General features: G+C 59.1%; 2 protein-coding genes across 6 annotated transcripts in view; one reads left to right on the top strand and one right to left on the bottom strand.

The window, feature by feature from the left end:
* Dnm1 (dynamin 1) overlaps positions 1 to 15,402 on the top strand; it is a gene marked incomplete at its 5' end in the record, with an annotated part of 29,436 nt that extends 14,034 nt beyond the window's left edge. Inside the window, 12 exons of the mRNA XM_013509390.1 lie at positions 1,670 to 1,740; positions 1,893 to 1,944; positions 2,147 to 2,158; positions 3,785 to 3,898; positions 7,268 to 7,377; positions 8,326 to 8,437; positions 8,846 to 8,857; positions 9,127 to 9,297; positions 10,377 to 10,618; positions 10,968 to 11,183; positions 13,280 to 13,316; positions 14,025 to 15,402. Coding sequence (XP_013364844.1) covers positions 1,670 to 1,740; positions 1,893 to 1,944; positions 2,147 to 2,158; positions 3,785 to 3,898; positions 7,268 to 7,377; positions 8,326 to 8,437; positions 8,846 to 8,857; positions 9,127 to 9,297; positions 10,377 to 10,618; positions 10,968 to 11,183; positions 13,280 to 13,301 — 1,134 coding nt within the window. The remainder of the gene's footprint in view (positions 1 to 1,669; positions 1,741 to 1,892; positions 1,945 to 2,146; positions 2,159 to 3,784; positions 3,899 to 7,267; positions 7,378 to 8,325; positions 8,438 to 8,845; positions 8,858 to 9,126; positions 9,298 to 10,376; positions 10,619 to 10,967; positions 11,184 to 13,279; positions 13,317 to 14,024) is intronic.
* A 447-nt stretch (positions 15,403 to 15,849) lies between these two features.
* Golga2 (golgin A2) overlaps positions 15,850 to 19,013 on the bottom strand; it is a 16,827-nt gene continuing 13,663 nt past the window's right edge. For all 5 annotated transcript variants that reach the window (XM_013509387.1, XM_013509386.1, XM_005413532.2 and 2 more), the window contains 8 exons: positions 18,653 to 18,877; positions 18,500 to 18,575; positions 18,271 to 18,359; positions 17,852 to 18,070; positions 17,667 to 17,769; positions 17,471 to 17,577; positions 17,238 to 17,397; positions 15,850 to 17,158 (listed from right to left, as the gene is read on the bottom strand). In XM_013509387.1, coding sequence (XP_013364841.1) covers positions 16,944 to 17,158; positions 17,238 to 17,397; positions 17,471 to 17,577; positions 17,667 to 17,769; positions 17,852 to 18,070; positions 18,271 to 18,359; positions 18,500 to 18,575; positions 18,653 to 18,877 — 1,194 coding nt within the window. In that variant the 3' untranslated portion in view covers positions 15,850 to 16,943. The remainder of the gene's footprint in view (positions 17,159 to 17,237; positions 17,398 to 17,470; positions 17,578 to 17,666; positions 17,770 to 17,851; positions 18,071 to 18,270; positions 18,360 to 18,499; positions 18,576 to 18,652; positions 18,878 to 19,013) is intronic.

A 19,013-nucleotide genomic window follows, 5' to 3' on the forward strand; every position in this document is an offset into this window, starting at 1 on the left:
TTTTTGGCTCACTTTGTAGCCCAGGCTGGCCTCAAACTCAAACAATCCTTCTGTCTCAGCCTCCCGAGTGCTGGGATTACAGGTGTGCGCTACCACGCCTGGTTTACATTCCAACCCTTTTTATGGTTTATTTTGAGAAAGGATCTTTCTAGGTGGCCCAGGCTGGTTTGAATTGAGAACTCTCTTGCCTCAGGCTCCCAAGTGCTGGATTAGAGGTGTATACCACCATGCCCAGCTAGATTCTATCTTTCTCTTCCTTTCACAGTTCAGTTCTGCTGTGCTCTCTAAAGATACTTGTGATACTTAATCTCTGCTCAGTGCCTCTGACTGCTCTATCTCTTTGGTCTTTACCAGTCCCGTGGGAGTCCGGGCTCAGGGACGACCCAGGCTCATAGGAAGCAGCAGTGTTTGGGCCTGTGCAGACAGTCTGCTTCCAGGAACTCCCTCTCAGCAGGATTCAGAGACTCATCACGAGTCCCCAGACACTAATAACTTGTGGGGGTGAGGCTGTCTCCCATACCAGAATCTAAAAATGCTTATTCTTTTGAACTGCTGCAGTGCTTCATTGTTTAGAGTACTATAATCTATCCCACCTTCTAATGGCTTGTTCTTAATTTTTCTCTATTGTAAATCATCCTACAGCTGGATGCAGTGACATGAACCTGTAGTCCTACCTACTGGGGAGGCTGAAGCAGGAGGGTTACTTGAAACTAGGAATCTGAGGCCAGCCCGGGCAATGTAACAAGACCGTCTCAAAACAAAACAAAACAAAACAAAACCTTATGCTACCTTGAACACTCTGGTACCTATATCTTTGTTCATTTCATGAATCTATCCCTGAGATACAATCTTAGAAGGGGGTATGTGCATTTTAATGTTGTTAAATGTTGCCAAATTGCCCTCCAGAGCATGACGATAATTATACCTCTGGGGCTGATGGTGTCGCTCGGAGGTAGAACACTTGCCTACCATATACGCAAAGTCCTGGGTTCAATCCTCAGCATGGAAAAAAAGATTATACTTCTGAGCCAGGCATAGTGGCACACACCTGTGTCGCAGCACTTGAGAGGCTGAGGCAGGAGGATCACTATGAGTTTGAGGCCAACCTGGAAAACATAAAGGGACCCTGTCTCAAACACAAAGATTATACTTCTACCAAAAATGTATGAGACTGCCAGGCATGGTGGCACACGCCTGTAATCACAGCACTCGGGAGGCTGAGGCAGGAGGATCGTTGCGAGTTCGAGACCACCTGGGCTACAAAGTGAGCTCAAGGCCAGCCTGAACTGCATAGCGAGACCCTGTCTCAAAAAGACAAAAAAGAATGTATGAGACAGTCCCTCTCCCTGTACTTGTACCCAAACTGATCAGTACCAATGCTTATTATTGTTCAGTACGTTAACTTCCATTTCTTTATGAATGAGAGAGAACAGTTTTGACAAATCCTTATTGATTGCATGGGTTTCTTCTCTGCATTGCCCATCCATGGTCTTCAGCTGTTTTGACCTGTGTTCCTTCTGTCTTTCACTGACCCGTCGCAGGGGCTATTTGTTTATTAAGGACACTAACCTTCCATACGCTCGGCAAGTGTTTTTCTCCCAGCTGGCCATACATTTTTAAACTCTGTGGTGTCTTTTCCACTTGCACCCTGACCTGGGCGCCCGCGAAGGTCATGCTTCTCATCGATATCGAGCTGGCTTACATGAACACCAACCACGAAGATTTCATAGGCTTTGCCAAGTGAGTGCTTCCTGGGTGGTGAAGGGGGCCCTTGGGTGCACCTGGGTCTGTGTGTGTGGAGTCCAGGGCGGCCAGGTTAACTCTGAGCGGTGGCCACGGGAGCTGGACCTCTTGAGAAGAGGTGTTGAGACCCCGCCCCTCCATCCTATTAGTGCTCAGCAGAGGAGCAACCAGATGAACAAGAAAAAGGCTTCCGGGAACCAGGTGAGTGTGCCCCCGCACCCCAGCCCGAGGGATGGAGGGTGCCGGACGGACGCCGAACTCTGAGAACCCCTTCCCGAAGGGCAAGGGTCCCACGGGGCCAGGGAGCCTGTCATCTCCAGCCACAAACCTCCCACTCTGCCTCAGTAACCCTCTCTCCTCTCTCCCGATGCTTCTCGTGGTTGCTATGGTTACCTCTTTGCAGGATGAGATTCTGGTGAGTACCAGGACTGGGGCTCGGGGCTTGTGCAGTGAGGGGGAGGAGGGGGTCCACCAGAGGGTAAGAGGGTGCCTTTTGGCTTCAGCTGCCTGCACACGCCAGCACATGAGCCTTCCACACCCGCTCACGGGCCCGAGCAAGGCCTGGCCAAGCGCACAGCCCCATCTGCCCATCCATCCGTGTGCAGGGGCCAGGCACCGCATCCAGGCAGAGCTAGGCTGTGTGGGCGTGGCCTGGCGCTAGGTAGGTGCTCCTCAGCCATCTGTGGATGGACGGCCGGGTGAATGGATGGGCACATGGCTCTGCGAGAGACATTCTTAGGAAGCTGACAGCCCCTCCACCAGAAAGCTGAACGAAGAGATGAATGCGAAGTCAAGACAACCCCGTCTCACTGGCCCCCTGCTGTCTGTCTCTCAGGTGTCTGTAGAAATCTCGAATCAGAAGCCCCCGCTCCACACCAGTTGTACACAGGAGCCCTAGGCCTCAGCGTTAGTCAGCCCATGAGTTCCAGAGACTGTAGATGCATCGCAGGAAGCTATGCCCTTGTGTGGCGTCCATTTCCCTCCCAGAATGCACAGGCGAGGCTGGGTCTGTCTGGTTCACCATGGAATGGTGGATGAATGAGTGTAATGTCACAGGGCAGTTCTGCTGATACTGGGGCGTCAGGCAGGGCCTCACTGAGAAACCCAGGCAGGGTGGAGTCTCCGTGCTGGGGTAGGAGCTGGGAAGAAGGGGGCCTGGACAGTCCACATCTGAGCCTCTTCTGTCTGCCTTCCTGGGCCGGGGTCAGAGATCCTAGAACCACACCATTGTTGCATTCACCTGTTCATATTACCACGTACTGTCTGCAGGGAGCTGGGATATACTTGTGAAACAGGCAGTTCATGATTTAAGCCAGATGTGATGACACACACCTGTAATCTCAGCGCTCAGGAGGCTGAGGCAGGAGAATCACCTTGAGTTCAAGGCCAGTCTGGGCTACATAGTAAGCTCAAGAGCAGCCTGAACTACACAGCAAGACCCTGTATTAAAAAGAAAAAAAAAAAAATACACACAGAGGTATATTAAAGTTGCAGTCATTGTTATATAGAAGATCTAAGAGAGTGATCAAAGATTATCACTACAAGGATTGCAATTTACACTGGGGCCTTCCTGGCAATGGAAATGGTGAGCTGGTACCCACAGCCTGATCTAGGTATTTGACAGGTGAAAAGGAAGGTGTGCTTTCTAGACAGAGGCAACAGCAGCATGTGCAAAGTCCCCAAGGTCAGAAACAAGTCTTAGACTAGATTAGACCTTAAGCTTAAACATACTTGGCATCGTCTTGTACAACCAGCTGCAAAACTGTTCTTGCTCAGGTTTAGTATCGGGAAGCTCATCCCCTACCAGAGTCGCCAGTCCCTCACTCAGGCAGAAGGCTCTGTACCCTGAGTTGCACTCTGCCTCCTCTGTCTTCCTCTCTGTTCCCCTGGGGGGCAAGCAGGCAGGCCTGGCCCCCACACACCCTGACCAGCTGGCCTCCGGGCACTGGGGGGAGGGGCTTTCCATGCCTCTACTTGTCCACCCCTCCTCCGCGGGGAAGCCCAGGCCCCGCGTACTGACCTCCTCCCCCCTCCTGCCCAGGTCATCCGGAAGGGCTGGCTGACCATCAACAACATCGGCATCATGAAGGGGGGCTCCAAGGAGTACTGGTTTGTGCTCACGGCTGAGAACCTGTCCTGGTATAAGGATGACGAGGTGAGTGGAGGGGCCACTGCCCATCACAGACGTGGGCTGCGGGCATGGGGTGGACCGGAGCAGGACGGAGGGAGACGCATGGGTGGAGGTGAGGCTCGGGGACCAGTAGTGAGCAGTGCCGGGGGATCTGGGGGAGGTGCCCTGTCCCCCGGTCAGCAGGAGAAGGTGGCCCGGCAGAACGGGGGATATGGGGCTGAGCACCCCAGAGAGGGTGGGCAGGGACGCTGGGTGCCCCTCCCTGCCCAGAGCCCAGCGGCCTTCCTGTTTTCTCGCTCCAGGGCGTGCCGCCTCCTCCATGGCCCCCACAGGCCATGACACGCACAAGTCCAGCTGCCAGACACCCAGTTAACCCCTGCACCCCAGCCCCCTAGGTCCCTGCTGTCCAGAGGAGCCGCACAGGGTGCTCCTAGGCCAAGGGGCAAGGGGTGATGGTGCCCTGCAGAGCCACCCCGTAAAACACCTCCCCGCCCGCCAGGGCGCCAGGAAGCCCCTGACACCTCCCTCCCCTGCTGCTGGTCTCCTTTAAGAGTGAGTCTGTTTGGCTTCCACATCTGGATTCCAGAGGTGACCAGAGAGAGCGGGGAGGGTTGGGGGTTGTGCTAATGAACTCCAGCTGGCCAAGGCGTGGGGGAAGGGACCCTCTTCTTCCTGAAGGGGCTGCTGGAGATAGGTGCTCTCAGCAGGGCAGCAGGGCTGGGATGGGGTGATTCTGCTCTCTGTGACCCCTTCTTGGTCCCTGTCTCCTCCAAGTCTGCCCTGGGCAGGGTCCCCACCTTCCCGCCTTGGGTGGGACCCTCTGTTGTCACCAGCAGGGGCGCCAAGCCATCTGGACCTCATTACCCCAACCCCGGCCTCTCCCCCAGCCTGGGGGCCCCTGAAAAGGTGGAGGCCTGAGGTGGCGCGGGACACGGGCTTGGGTTTGGCTTCCTGCTCTGTCACCCTGGCGGGCTTTCTGGACACCCCCATGGATCTGGGGCTCCCATATCGGGGTTGTTTGCACAGGGCCAGAGGGATGGTGTGACCTGGGACCAAGGGCCATGCCTGGCCACCCCAGGGAGGGGTGAGCATAGCTGAGGGGTTCCCTGTCCTCATGCCCTAGAGCGTGGGTCTTTTTGGAGCCCTGTGTGTGCCTTTGAGCTGAGCTGTGTATGAAAACTGGCCGAGCAGTGTATGTGGGGCCGCTTGTGTGCGCGTGTACCCTGCAGATGTTGGGCATCAGCATTTTGTAGGTGGACGCCTTGGGGTGGAAGCACTAGGTGTGAGTGTGCGCTTGCGGTGTGACTCACGCTGTGCGTGCGACGTCTGAGTGCAAGGGGAGTGGGTGGGGAGTGGGCTTGGGAGGGAGGCTGTGACTCTGGGATTTTTGAAAATTCGGGTCTGTGTTTGGGATAGGAGGATGGGGGAGGGGCCGGCTCCATTGTGAGGCTATGTGTGTCTGGGTGTGTGTGCACGCGCGTGAGCATGCACTTGTGAGGTGCGTGTGTGTCTGAGGTATGGATGTGAGCTTTAAAATCTGGGTGCACAGATAAATGTGCCCAAGCTGTGTTGGGGTGAGTGTGAGGTGTGTGGGCGGGGTGTCCGTGGATTTTTTTGCTAAGACTACTGGGGACCTGGAGGTGGTCCAGGCTGGGGGGCCGGCGTCCAGCCTCTCCCTCTATCAGCGGCCTGCCCTCTGGTCTTGGGGTGAGGTAGGCCCTCAGGCAGACAGACGGCTGCCCACACCCCCAGCTCCCCATGACCCCTGTCTTCTCTGTCTCCCCCCCCGCCCACCCACCATCACCACCAACCCAGCAGGGAGGTACCCCCATCCCTCTGCGCCTCCTTCCCACCCACCCTGTGCCCCCCCAAGCCCCTGGCTCTGGCTCCGGGCTCCGGATCTGGGATGGCAGGCGGGGGTCTGTCCAGCTCTCCAGCGGCGGCGCCGAGGGTCTAACCCAGCCCAGCCTAACCAATGTGCAGACTACTGTACAATTTGGGAGTCCTGAACAGATAGTCTAAACACTGGGTAGACGGAGTGGAGGTGTCCTCTGGTCCATGCCGGCAGCAGTGTCTGTCCATCCATCCGGTGGGAGCTTCGACCCCATCCCCTGGATATCCGAGGCCCCCCAGTCCCAGCCTGTGTCCTCCCAGCCCGGCCAGCCGCGGTCCCTCTCTGCTGCGACTCCCCTTCTGCCTCCTTTGACGTGGCAGGGGTGAGCGGGAGCTGGGCTGGGAGGAGGGGCCTGGGGAGGGGGCCGGCGGCAGGAAGGGAGGGCTGGGGGAGGAGGCCGCTCCCACCTAGTGTCCAACCCCAAGCGCAGGCGGCGGCGGTGGCGGCGGCGGGGCCTCCCTCAAACGGTTCCAGATGTTCCCTGGCCGTGTGTGCAACTTCCTCCTCTCCTCCCCCAGCCGTCCTCTGGGGCTCCCGGCCACCCGCCTGGCATAAAGAGGGCTTTATGTGGCTGCATGGGCCAGGCGGGTATGGGGGGGGCCGAGGGGGTGGGCAGGATGACACTAGGATGGAGGGGCAAGGTCCCCCTAACCCAGCCCCCAACCCGAGGTCCTGGAGGAATCTCATGCCTGAGCCCTTGGAGGCCCATGGACTCCATCCCTCCGGCACAGCTCCAGGCAAGCACGGTGTGCGAGCAGCAGGAAGCCCTCCCTGCTCCAGAACCCCATGTGGGTTACCGACAGCTTCCCAGGGTCCCTGAAGCCCCCTCAGGGACACAGCAGCCTACAGCCACATCTATTCCCGGGCACACAAAGCCCCTTCCGCACAGCTCGAGATAAACCAAACGCATCGAGCCCCTTGTACAAACTATACGCAGGTGTCCCGGGCACAGGTTCCCCGGGACACCCATGCCACGCAAGGCATGCACAGTTACCACGCACACCCACAGGGTGCACAGACCTCCACCGGATACACAAACATGGCCACATGGACACCTCCCTGCACATGCTTGGGACACACACACAACTCCAGACCTGTGCTGTGTCTGGCCACGACCAGCTGGGTGGCCGGGGGAGTGGGCGGGCAGCCTCCCTTCTCTGGGTCTGCAGTCCAGAAATGAAGTCAGGGGCGACCAGCCCCGGCTGAGAGAGGTTCCGGGGGCTTGGTCCCTCCTGGGGGTGCGTGGCACGCCTCTGGCACTGTTAGGGTGGGATGTGGGAACCACCTAACCCCACGCCGGCCCCTTGGGCACTGCCCTCTCTGTGCAGGGTGGGTGGGTCTAGCTTGAAGGCCGTACAACCATCGGTGTCCAGGCCAGCCAGGGCCCCACAGTCAGGCCTCAGCAGGCTGGCGCGCAGGCACCCTCCGGCACGAAGCACACTTGGACACGGAGGCATGACGGTGCCAGCCTCACCCAAGGCTCCTGTCTCCAACCGCAGGAGAAAGAGAAGAAGTACATGCTGTCCGTGGACAACCTGAAGCTGCGCGATGTGGAGAAGGGCTTCATGTCAAGCAAGCACATCTTCGCCCTCTTCAACACGGAGCAGAGGTGCCTGCCCCCACCCCCGCTGGTAGATGCGGGGCGCACAGTCCATGCACTGGGAGAGGGACCTGGCCCCGGGCTCACACCGAGCCGTTCGCTTAACAGATGTTACTGAGCTTCCACTCGACGTGGTGTCTAGAAGGCCGTCCCCCTTTCCACTCCCTTCTGCCGTTCTTCCCTCCTTCCCTTTTTCCTTTCTTTGTTTCCTTCTTTCTTCCCTCCCTCCTTCCATTTTTCCCTTCCTCCCTTCTCCCTCTCACAGTCACTTGTTAGTGCCCAGTCTGCATGAGAACCTCCGCCAGGCACTGCATAGCAAGACCCTGTCTCAGAAGGACCAAAAAAAAAGAGACCTGGGCAACCTCATTCCCTTTGGTGTTGCCCAGGTGCCCATTGGGCCGGTGGCAGGACCAGGCCTTTTGCCTCCCTGTCCCAGCCCCTTCTCTCTCCTACTTGGTGCAGGGGGAAGGTCCTTAGAAAGCCAGACACAGGGCTAGTGGGGGGTCTTCACTGTCTTACGGGCGTCCCTTTATGGCAGTTCAGTCCCTTTCTAAGCATTTTACTGCTCATTTCATTGAAGCCTCCCAATGGCCATGGGAGATAGCAACTGCTACTTTGTTGTTGTTGTTGTTGTTGTTGTTTTGGTTTTTAGAGACAGGCTCTGGCTGTGTAGCCCAGGCTGACCTCAAACTCTCAGCAGGCCTCCTGCCTCAGCCTTCTGAGTACTGGGATTGCAAGAGTGTACCACCACAGCCAGCCTGGAACTGTTACTAACCTATCTTCCACATGAGGAAACTGAGGCCTGGAGAGAGGACTTTCCTGGGCTCCCATGATTAGGAAATAAGAAAGTCAGGGCTGGACCCCAGGCACAATGACCCCAAAGTCCAGGCCTGCCCTCAACCGCCAAGGAGACCAGGACTCCGCCCATATTCCCTCTCCACCCACCCTGTCTTGCAGGAATGTCTACAAGGATTATCGGCAGCTGGAACTGGCCTGCGAGACACAGGAGGAGGTGGACAGCTGGAAGGCCTCCTTCCTGCGGGCTGGAGTGTACCCCGAGCGTGTTGGGGTGAGCGGCAGCCTGGGGAGGAAAAGGCACCACCCTCAGAAATGCCAAGTCATGCCACGTCTCGCGGCCCTTCCCTGGCTGGCAGAGAGCTGGCGTCCCCCTACCCCATGCCTGCCCTGGGGCGGGAGCAGAGGGAAGCCCTGGCACCCCGCCCTGTGCAGCAGCAGTTCCGTGAGGTCCCTTACCCGCCGTGTCCACACCCATCAGATGATGGCAGTTTCCAGCGCAGCCCGCTTTCTCCCCTTTCACTGGGCAGTGTCTAGTTGCCTCAAAGTTGGGGTGCAGGGCCCAGGTGTACTCAACGCCTCCCCGTTTCCTCTCTGTTCCTCTCGGTGTCTGCGCCCCTTGTGATGGTGCCGGTGGCGCTGACGGTGTGCTGGCCTCTGTGGCTCCCTGCGGCCCTCCCAGGACAAGGAGAAAGTGAGTGTGCCCCTCCTTTGCCTCCTGCCAGCTACCACCAGCCTGGCACCAGCTCGGCCCTGGTCTTCAAGCAAGGCATCTTGGAGGTGTCCCCCTCTAATGACTACATTGGGAAACTGAGGCAGTTTCTAGACACTGGGGTCAGAGCTGAGACAAGGGCTACGGAGAGAGTCTGGGGCCCTGAGACACGCAGGGTGGCCAGACTGAGGTCCTGGGAACAGCTGGAGCCTGAGCCTGGCCACCCTGAGACCCTTCTGTGCCACTGGCAGGCGAGTGAGACTGAGGAGAATGGCTCGGACAGCTTCATGCACTCCATGGACCCCCAGCTGGAGCGGCAGGTGGAGACCATCCGGAACTTGGTGGACTCGTACATGGCCATTGTCAACAAGACTGTGCGGGACCTCATGCCGAAGACCATCATGCACCTCATGATCAACAACGTATGTGCATCTGGGGGGGGCGGCTCTGGAGCCAGGCCTGGGAGATGCTGGCCAGAGCCCATCACGGCCAGGCGGGAGGCCAAGTCCAGACCAGAGCTGCCTTGGAGAAAAAGAAAGTGGCTTTAGTCTATAACTTTACATTTTATAGTAGCAAGACCCTGTCTCAAAAAAAAAAAAAAAGTGGCACAAAAGATGGAATGTGTGCATTTGGAATGAGGAAGAGTATTTCGAGGAGGGTTAATGGCAGTGTGTCATTTACTGCAATATTTTTAATTTAAACATTCACCATATTTTGCTATCACACCTTGTGAAAAGGTGGCCCAGGTATGTAGTTTCACAGGAAGAGTTTGCAGTTAGCATGCCCGAAGCCCCAGGTTCTGGGTATGATCCCCAGCACCACAATTCTTTTTAAGAGGCTTAATTTTAATAATGTATATTTTAAGCCCAGGATACCCAAAAGTTTATTTTTCAACATGTAACCAGTCCAGAAAACATTAACGTGATATTTTACATACCCCTTTTCATACTAAGTTTTCTAGGTCCAGTTCAGACATTGTTTCCATTGGAAATATAAATTGAGATTTCATGAAGTTTACAGGTGAAGCCCGGGAAGCTGACGCAGGCCTGTAATCCCTTTGCTCAGGAGGCTGAGGCAGGAGGATCACTGCGAGTTTGAGGCCAGCTTGAACCATGTAGCAAGACCCTGTCTCAGGAAAAAAAAAAAAAAAAATTTAACCCAGCCCTACACATAGAGACACATTTCACCCAGTCCAGGCACACATTTACAGCTGTTACTCTTTCTCGGGGGCTCACATTTTAAACTATCAGCTTCCTTCCAAAACTGAGTAGGCAGGTGTCCTAGTAGCATTCGAGGTTCTGAGCCACCTCGTAACAGTGGCCTGGATCGTGACTTTTCCTCTCTGGGTGTCAGCGTCGCCCGGCGGAGAAAGCGGGTGGGAGGTCTCCGAGGTCAGGCGCAAAGCTGTCTAACCCCAGGCCAGCGCACGGTCCAGCAGGGCCTGGTGGGGTGGGCAGCTGTCAGGTCCCGGCCCCATCCCCTCTTTGCCTTCCTTCCTCAGACCAAGGAGTTCATCTTCTCGGAGCTGCTGGCCAACTTGTACTCGTGCGGGGACCAGAACACGCTGATGGAGGAGTCCGCCGAGCAGGCGCAGCGGCGCGACGAGATGCTGCGCATGTACCACGCGCTGAAGGAGGCTCTCAGCATCATCGGCGACATCAACACGACCACCGTCAGCACGCCCATGCCCCCGCCCGTGGACGACTCCTGGCTGCAGGTGCAGAGCGTACCGGCCGGACGCAGGTACCAGGGCCGGTCCCCACGGCCCCAAAGCCCCCCAGCCCGGGGCCCGCGGGAGGAGGGCCGGGACCGGGCAGTGGCGCGCCCGCGTCACCGGGGTGGCTCCCACCTGGAGCGAGGGGCGGAGCTTAGAAAGGGGCGGGGCTTGCTGCTGGGCGGGGCTTGCCGTGGAGCGCTGGCTGCGGGGCGCGAGCGGGAACACTGGGGGCGGGGCTTGGGCTCCGGCATACACTTAGTGGCGGGAGGGGCGGGGCTTGCTGCATGGGCGGGGCCGGCACTGGGCTGGGGGGCGGGGCCTTGCGCCGGGCCGGAGAGGCTTATCTCGCTGTTCCCGGCTTTCTGTCGCCCGCAGATCGCCCACGTCCAGCCCCACGCCGCAGCGCCGAGCCCCCGCCGTCCCCCCAGCCCGGCCCGGGTCGCGGGGCCCTGCTCCTGGGCCTCCGCCTGCTGGATCCGCCCTGGGGGGGGCGCCCCCCGTGCCCTCCAGGCCGGGGGCCTCCCCTGATCCCTTCGGCCCCCCTCCCCAGGTGCCCTCGCGCCCCAACCGCGCCCCGCCTGGGGTCCCCAGGTGAGTAGGGGCTGGAGAGGCCTCCAGGCGGGCGTGGCCGGGAGGGCGGTGGAGTGGGATCTAGAGCCACAGCCCGGCGGGCAGAGCCGGCTCTTTCCGTCCCCGCTCCCGGGACGACCGAGGGCCCCGGAGCCTGCCCCCAGGGAGCGCTGAGTCCCGGAAGCAGTCGTTTCTGGGCAGGAGGCTATGGGCTCGTCCCACCTGCCCCTTTCTTTTCAGCACTTGCATGGCGCTTCCCTCTTTTTTCCCCCTTTTTCCTCCCACACGTTGCGTTTCTCCTTTCCCCTTCTCTCTCCTCTCTCATTCCTTTCCCAACTCCTTTCCTAGCCCCTGGCGACTTCCCTCAGGTCTAGGGGTCAGAGCCCAGATCTCTCTGGACGTCTGGATTTCATTCAGTTACCTCCAGGGGCTGCCTGATGCCCCACTCCCTGGCCCGAACTCTTTCGAGCTGTGCACGTGGTGTCCAGCCTCTGGGCTGTAGGAACAGAGCCAGGCTGTGACTGCGTGACCGCTGTGAGGTGTGTGTGAGCTGTGTGAGGTGCGTGTGGGCGTGCACACGGGTGTGAGTGTGAGCGCGGCACCCAGGCATGGGGTAGGACAGGGAGCAGCTGGAGAAGGGCCTGGGAGGCATGGGTGTTCTGTGGCTTTTCCTTCCCTTTGCCTCTGGCCCGGCCTGGCCTGGACCAACGAGGTGGTGTGGGACTGGGCAGGAGTAAAGACTGTCTCATTCCCAGAGATTTCCAGAGAGAAGGGATACTATTTTTTCTTCTTGCACCGCGCCCCCCACCACTGCCACACACACAGTGCTGGAGATCTAACCAGGGCCTCCATCACGCAAGGCAAATTCCCTATTACTGAGCCGTCTCCCAGTCCTGGCCTTGCCCCGCTGAGCAATGCCTTTCAAGGAAGTTCACTCCCATGTCTGACTCAAGTCTCCCTGGCTTGCACAGCCCGCGTTCCCTGAGGAAGAACACGTTAGACCAAGAGCATCACTTACGTTTCCAGGTGGCTGGAGGGTAGGGCTGTGTCCGCAGGACTTGCCCGTGAGGATGATGGGCAGCATGGTAATGGTCAGGGACACGACTGGAAGTCCAGATGTGCGGGTACATCCTGGCCCTTTAAGCTACATATTGTCCCTCCTAGAGCCTCAGTTTCCCTCTGCCTGCCACATGATTATCTTCTGCTTTTCTCCCATGGTTGGTGTGGGGACCCAGGGACACAGTGGTTAGTGGCTGTGCGAGCACTTTGCTAACCGCCAATGTAAGTTCAGACACTTCGGGTGTGTGCCAAGTTGTGACAGGTGGGAGCTATGATTTGATACCTGCTCTGACTCCGGTCTCACCAACACGAGGGAAACAGCCGGCAAGTGGAGCTGAGGTCCTGCCGGGGAATGAGAGCAGCCCAGAAGAGAGCAGCTCTGCAGGCAGCCTGACTTCAGTGGGATCCAGGGCATGATGGAAACAAGGCTCAGGCGGTGCAGAATGGGAGGCCATTCCATAGGCGGCAGCAGTCCGGGCAAAGCTTTGGTGAGGGGTGTGTGGGAGAGCTGCTGGCCAGGCAGAGAGTATGGGTAGAATGAGGAAGACATCTGTGTGCGGGTGGGCAGGTTGGAGAACCTTCAAAATCCCTATAAGACTTGTTGGGATTCAAGGGTGTAGGCAGTAGGGAGCCACGGGAGGCTCTGGCAGAGAAATGACAACCAAACCCTAAAAAGTAACCCCAGTCCCTTCTGGAGCAGTGCGGTGGCCCTCTGAGCACACCAGGCACAAGTGTGCAAGGAGCTGGTGCAAATGCCTTCTGTGTGCGGGCCAGCTTCCATGTCGTGACAGCCCACGCGTGTGCTTCCGTGTGCCAAGTGGCTGCATGCCCCAGATCCATGCTGCACGCGCCAGCCAGTGAGGGTGCTGGGCACAGGGCGGTGGGGGTGGGAGGTGTATGCGTGTTCGTGGGCATGTGTGTTAGCGTGTGCATGCAGGGCCACGGGGCCTCACTGCATATGTGTGCACGCCTGGGCGTGTGCGTGTGTCCCCTGCCCCCCAGGCCTGCCCCACTCGTGTGCATGTGAACTGCCCTGTTGATTTCATGCTGTCTTTCAGAATCACTATCAGTGACCCCTGAGGAGTGTCAGCCATGGTAGGTACATGCTCTCGGCCTGCTGCATGAACCATGTGTCTGCCCCGCTGCACCAGCTCCACCTTCGGGGCACACCTGGGGACCGAAAGGCCAGGCCACCCCCTCCCTTCTGCAGCTCCACGCGCCCTCTTCTTTTCTGTCCTCTGCCAGCTGGCTCTGTCCTCCTTCTCAGTGAGACTCGGGACTCAGCGCCACTGCCCATGGCCTCCATGAATGAGCCAGGGGCTCTTGGGACAGGCTCCCTGCCCGACCTGGTAGACAGGTTGCTCTCTGGAGCCGCCAGAAAGGCCAGAGAGCTCATGGCTTGTGGTGTAGGGGCTGCGAGTTCAGAGGGGCACGTGCGGCTGGGATCTGTGTTAACTAGAGACCTGGACCCTCACCTGGGATGCCACACCTGGTCCCTAGTCTGAGCCCTGCTGCTGAGGCTGGACATCCTGGTCCCAGCCTTGAACTCTGGGAACCAGGCAGGGGGACAGTCAGGCAGCAATTGAGTGGAGGCTCTGGTTGTTTGATGATTTCTGGAAGCCTGGGAATCCTGTATACACGGTCGGCCCACAATACACTTCACAGTACTCAAAGCAGGGATACACAGCCCCTTCCCCACCTCCTCAGTATTGTCGTATCTGCAACGAAAGGCTGTGTCCTCAGCTCCAGGTGAGGCAGCGAAGCTACCCTGCATACTCCTACAACTTGTCTTGTTGCTCCTAGGGGGTGACTGTGCTTTTCAACCAAGAGTACAACACGGGTTGCTGACCTGAGCCCGTCAGCTTCCAGAATTCCACCCAGCCAGGCCACAGAACTCGCCCAGGGACCCCGTGTGATACTCCCCCCCAGCCACTGACTCTTGCTCTTCTGATTTTCCCCAGCAGGAAGGGCCCAGCCTCACCTACGCGACCTGCAGCCCCCCGACCAGCTGAGGCTCCCCTCTTAGACTTATAAGTCTGGTCCCTGGCATCAACTGCTGCCCCTCCAGCCTTCCCAGGGTCCCCTCTGCAGACTCCTGGGCTTTCTGACCCCCAGAAGGGCCTCCAGCTCTCTCTCCAGCTACCCCTTTTAGATTCGCCCTCCTGGCTCCTGCCGTCTTCTCCCTCCAGCCTGGCAGCTGTTGTGTGGGGCTCTCCCAGACTAGGGGTGGCCCTGGCCAGTGGGATCGAAGACAGGGCGACCACAGAAGAGGGAACTGGGTCTGGAACTGGGTGCACTGCCTGGTGATGTGTGAGGCTGCGTGTGTGGCAGGGGAGGGACACCCCAGCCTGTGCCCAGATTACCGGGGAGCTCCGGCCCACCGCCATCAGCCCCCCCATCCTCCCCCGCTTTCCCATCTGTCCCTCCACCTCCGTGTCTCTTCCAGAAGCCTAGACCGTGCCCACACTGCCTCATCCCTTCCCGCTGCCGCTGGGGTGCGGCTGCTCTCGCCTTACCAGCTCTCTCCTTCCTTTTCTCTCCCGGTTTCTCTCTTGGCTTTCTCTCCAACTGCCAGCCGATCGGGTCAGGCAAGTCCGTCCCGTCCTGAGAGTCCCAGGCCCCCCTTCGACCTCTAAACAGATCCCTCCTATTCCTCGGAGACCTCCCTAAAGCCTGCCTGGACGGCTGTTCTGTGACTTGACAGTGGCTCCCCGGCCCCAAAGCGTCCCCTTCATCTGTGACTTAGTCTGTTGTAGTGGTGAGCTGACACATCCAGGCGTGACGTTGGTGAACTCTTGTGCCCCTTGTGGTATTGCTCCAGCCCTTATCTATAAATATCTATAAATACTCATATATATATATATATATACATACATATATACATATATATGGCCAACACAGCCTCGCCTCTAGTGTTGGGAATCCACCACCATGCTGTCCTTGTGGAGTCTTGTGGCCCAACTACAAGGGAACACTGTCACCGACACCCCCTCCACGGTGTGCCACCTGCAGTCAGCCTCCCTGTCCCGCTTGGCCTGTGGAGAGCCAGCCCCTCGGTCATCCTTCCGTGTCCTCCCCACCCAAAGCATGGGGGCGCTGCAATGACAGCTGCGTGGTTCTCTGACCGCCACCAGGCTTGCTGTCTTGGCTGAGAATAAAACCTGTACTGGACGATGGGGAACCTGTGTCCACGGCTGACTCATGTTCACTACAGCGCACAGGGCGGGCGGCTGGAAGGAGGGTGGCTACTGGCAAAGCACCCGGAAGCCAGCTTGTGCGCAGGCTGTGAAGCCCCCTCTGGCCACTAGGGGGCCAGGTCTCAAATTCTGCTTGGGAGGGGGCGGGGGCGGGGGCGCACAAGGGAGGCCAGGATGGGAGGGGCCGGCCCCCAGGGATTGGCAGGCCAGGGGAGCAGGGCCTGTTAGACTCGAGGCTGGCACACCGGACCGGATGGTCCGTGTGGCCCCCGTGGTGGTCTCCTCACCATCATCAAGGACATACGGCAGATGCCACACCGTCCTGCTGGACAGGCAGAGGCTCGGGTTTCTCACAGCCCAAGCCCTCCCTCTGCTGGCAAGACCTACAGGCGACCCAGGGCTGCAGACGAGGAACACATGAGACCAGGCTGTATGACTAAATCCATTTATTCCAAAGGAAAAGCAAAATAAACAGGAGCCGCATCACCAGGGCACCACAACCCCGTCCCCGTCTCCTTCCTCTGTTCTCTGCTACCAATAAATAAGTTTCCCAGCCCCAAATAATTATAGAACCTCCCTCCTGATTCACTAGCTCCAGCCTCTGCTATGATACAGGGGGCGGCCCTCCCCCGGAATATACAAAATGTTACACAGGTACAGTATGTACACGGGGGCGGGAAGCCCACCCAGCAGCCTCTGCCCTCGCTGGGCCTACTGCACCCCAACTGTCATAAGGCCTTGGAGAACGCTGCCCCATTGTCCTGCCCGAACGTGCCTCAGAGGCAGGAGCCCCTGAGTGAACTGCTTCGCTGACTGCCTGACTGGCCTGCAGGGGGCCCCAGCTTCCAGAGTGCCTCAAGCACGCGGCCTGGGGCTGGGCCAAGGTTGGGGCTGGGCCGGGCCGGGGCCAGGGCTGGGCCCTCGCCTCCCGCGTGCCAGGCCATAGGCTCCATCCACAGAACACAAAGATGGAGCACGCCTGAATGGAGGGGGCCCGGCCAGGCCCCACCCACCCTCACCTGCCCACAGGGAGCCCCACCTGTGCAAAGACCTGGCAGATGCTGCCCACTGTCGTGCCCCAAAGCGCCCGGGTGAGAGAATGGGGGTCGCCCAGGGAGGGATGGCGTGGCGAGGACGAGGAGGCCAGCAGGAGCCCCCGGCCCTCCGGAGGAGGAGCAGCCGCTAAGTAGCTGTGAACCTGTGGCTCTTTAGCTGAACACAGTCCAGAAAACGAGGCTCGTGCCTGACCAGTATGGCAAAGGGTCTGCACCTGTCTGTGTCCCCAGTTAGACAGGGGGTCTTATCTTTTTTTTTTTTTTTTTTTTTTTCTTTTTACTTTCTTCAATTTTTTTTTAAATTTTTTTTAACTTTTATCTTGAAAAACTTTTTTTTAATTTTTTTAAATTTAATTTTTTAAAATTTTTTTAGTTTCTCTTACTGCTCTAAAGATAGAAAGTGGCAGGGACTGAGTCGGGGGGCTGGGGACAGCCCCGCCTCGCTTCTCTAGGCCTGGCACTCCGTCTCTTTAGATCACCATGATCTTCACCTCGTCGTTCTTGTCCGCCCGGTAGAAGAAGGGGATGCAGGGGTTGCTGCCCAGGCCTGGGCGCTCCTCGGGGTTCTGGATCTCACGCAGCAGCTGCATGATCTGCCTCGCTGTGGGGTTCTCGGGGGCGGAGCCCGGCCCAGCCGCTTCCTGTGCGGGCTCGGTGCTGTCGGCAAGGCTCACCTCGCGGAGGTCTTCGGAGAGAGCGAAGGGGTCAGTGCTGTGCTGCCGCCCCACCCCTGCCCTTGCCCTGCCCCCCAGGGCTCTGCTCACCACCCTGCTCGGGCACAGCAGCACCAAGTTCTTGGGCGTCTTCGGGTCCCGGAGCGGGCTCCTCAGCGGGGCTGTGGGCAGCTGCCAGGAACCTGCCCTGCCACTCGTTGCGCTCACCCACGAGCCTCAGCACCAGCTCCTGCAGCTCCAGCAGCTTCACCTGGAGGGAGAGGTGCTCAGCGCCTGACCAGCTGCACACCAGCCCAACCGGCTGCGCCGTGCTAGGGCCCCACCTTCATCTCTTCCTTGTCCTGGGCCAGCCGGCTGATGTACTCCTCCTTCTCCCGGTGCCGCTCCTTCAGCACCGCCCTCTGATTTTGGTAGAGCGCGATGTACTCCCCTGCGGGGAAGGGCACAACATCAGGGCTCCCGTGCCGGCTCCTGCACTGCGCTGCCGGGCCCTGCTGCCTTGGACCCTGGCCCACTCACCAATGGTGTCCGTCTCCCCGGAGAGCTGGATGCAGCGATGCTCCAGCTCGTCCACCCGCTCCTTGAGCTCTGCCTTCTCCTGCATGACCTCCAGGAAGCGGCTCTAGAGCCAGAACAGCGGGGTCAGATCTGTGGCCACCCGCCCTCACCGCCCTTCCTGGCCCATCCCATCGGAACAGACTCACCTGCAGCTTCTCCATGGCTACCTGTAGGGCCCAATGGCTCTCTGCAGACACACTGTCACCTCCGCTCCCAGGGGCCAGGGCCGCCTTCTCAGGCTCACCCTGGGATGCGGCTGCCAGGTGGGCGAGGCGCCGGCACTGTGCCCTCTGCTCCCTCAGCTGCCCAAGCAGCCGCACCTGCTCTTCACGCGCACTGGCGAGAGCTGCATTACAAAATGCCACCTGCAGGAAGAGGGGTGTCTGTGCCAGGGGACTGCTCAGGGCCTTGGAGAGCATCTCTCCTTCCTAGGGCAGTGGTGTCTGACCACTGGCCTCTGGGGAAGTTGTGCAGGGGGTGGGAAAACCAGAGAACTGGAGCGTCCGAAGGGACCACAGGGAGGCAGGGAAGGTGGGACAGGGAAGGGACAACAGCCCCGGCTCACCATGGCCTCTCGGCTGTCTAAGTCCTCTGGGATGGTTACATCGGGCAGAGGAGCCGCCGCCTCCTTGTCCTCCTCGTCCACCTCAGCTCCTGTGGGAGCAGCCAGAGGGTCCTAGCCCACCTCTGCTGCCTCGTCCCATCGCGTCCCCCTGGGCTGCCCACATCCCCCCTCCATTCTCTTTTGGCCACGAGTCCTCCTCGGTCTCCTCCCTCCCCACAGCCTCACTCACCTCCCTCAGGCGGGGCCAGGAGGCTGAGCTGGGCCTGCAGCTGCCAGTTCTGCTGGGTGGTGGCCTCCAGGCGCTCCTGCCGTCAGCAACAAAGTGAGCAGACATCAAGGGGGCTGGGTCCTCCCACCCGGCCTCAGCAGCTCCCGGCCTCACCTGGGTCTCCTGCAGCTCCTGGCGGGCCCTGTCCTCAGCCGTCTTGCCCTGCATCTGCTCGTGCTGCAGCTGGTCCAGGAGCTGCGTGTGCACCAGGAACTGCCTGTGCAGCGCCTCCTTCTCCGAGCTCACCTGCTGCCATGCCGCTGCGTACTGCTGCAGCTGGGACAGGAGCTGGTCTCGCTGCTGCTGCAGACCCTGTGCCTCCTGGTTCTTCAGGTCCATCTGCAGAAGACGCTGGGTATGAGTCAGGGGATGTCCTGCTTCCCACTTCTGACCCATAAACAGTGGGGACAGCCAGAGGCCAGGCCTTCTACTGGCCTCACACCTTGGAACTGTCCTTCCCACCACTTGGACTTTA

This window comes from Chinchilla lanigera, unplaced genomic scaffold (assembly GCF_000276665.1).
Source record: "Chinchilla lanigera isolate Chin_1 unplaced genomic scaffold, ChiLan1.0 scaffold00169, whole genome shotgun sequence".
NCBI classification, from domain to species: domain Eukaryota; kingdom Metazoa; phylum Chordata; class Mammalia; order Rodentia; family Chinchillidae; genus Chinchilla; species Chinchilla lanigera.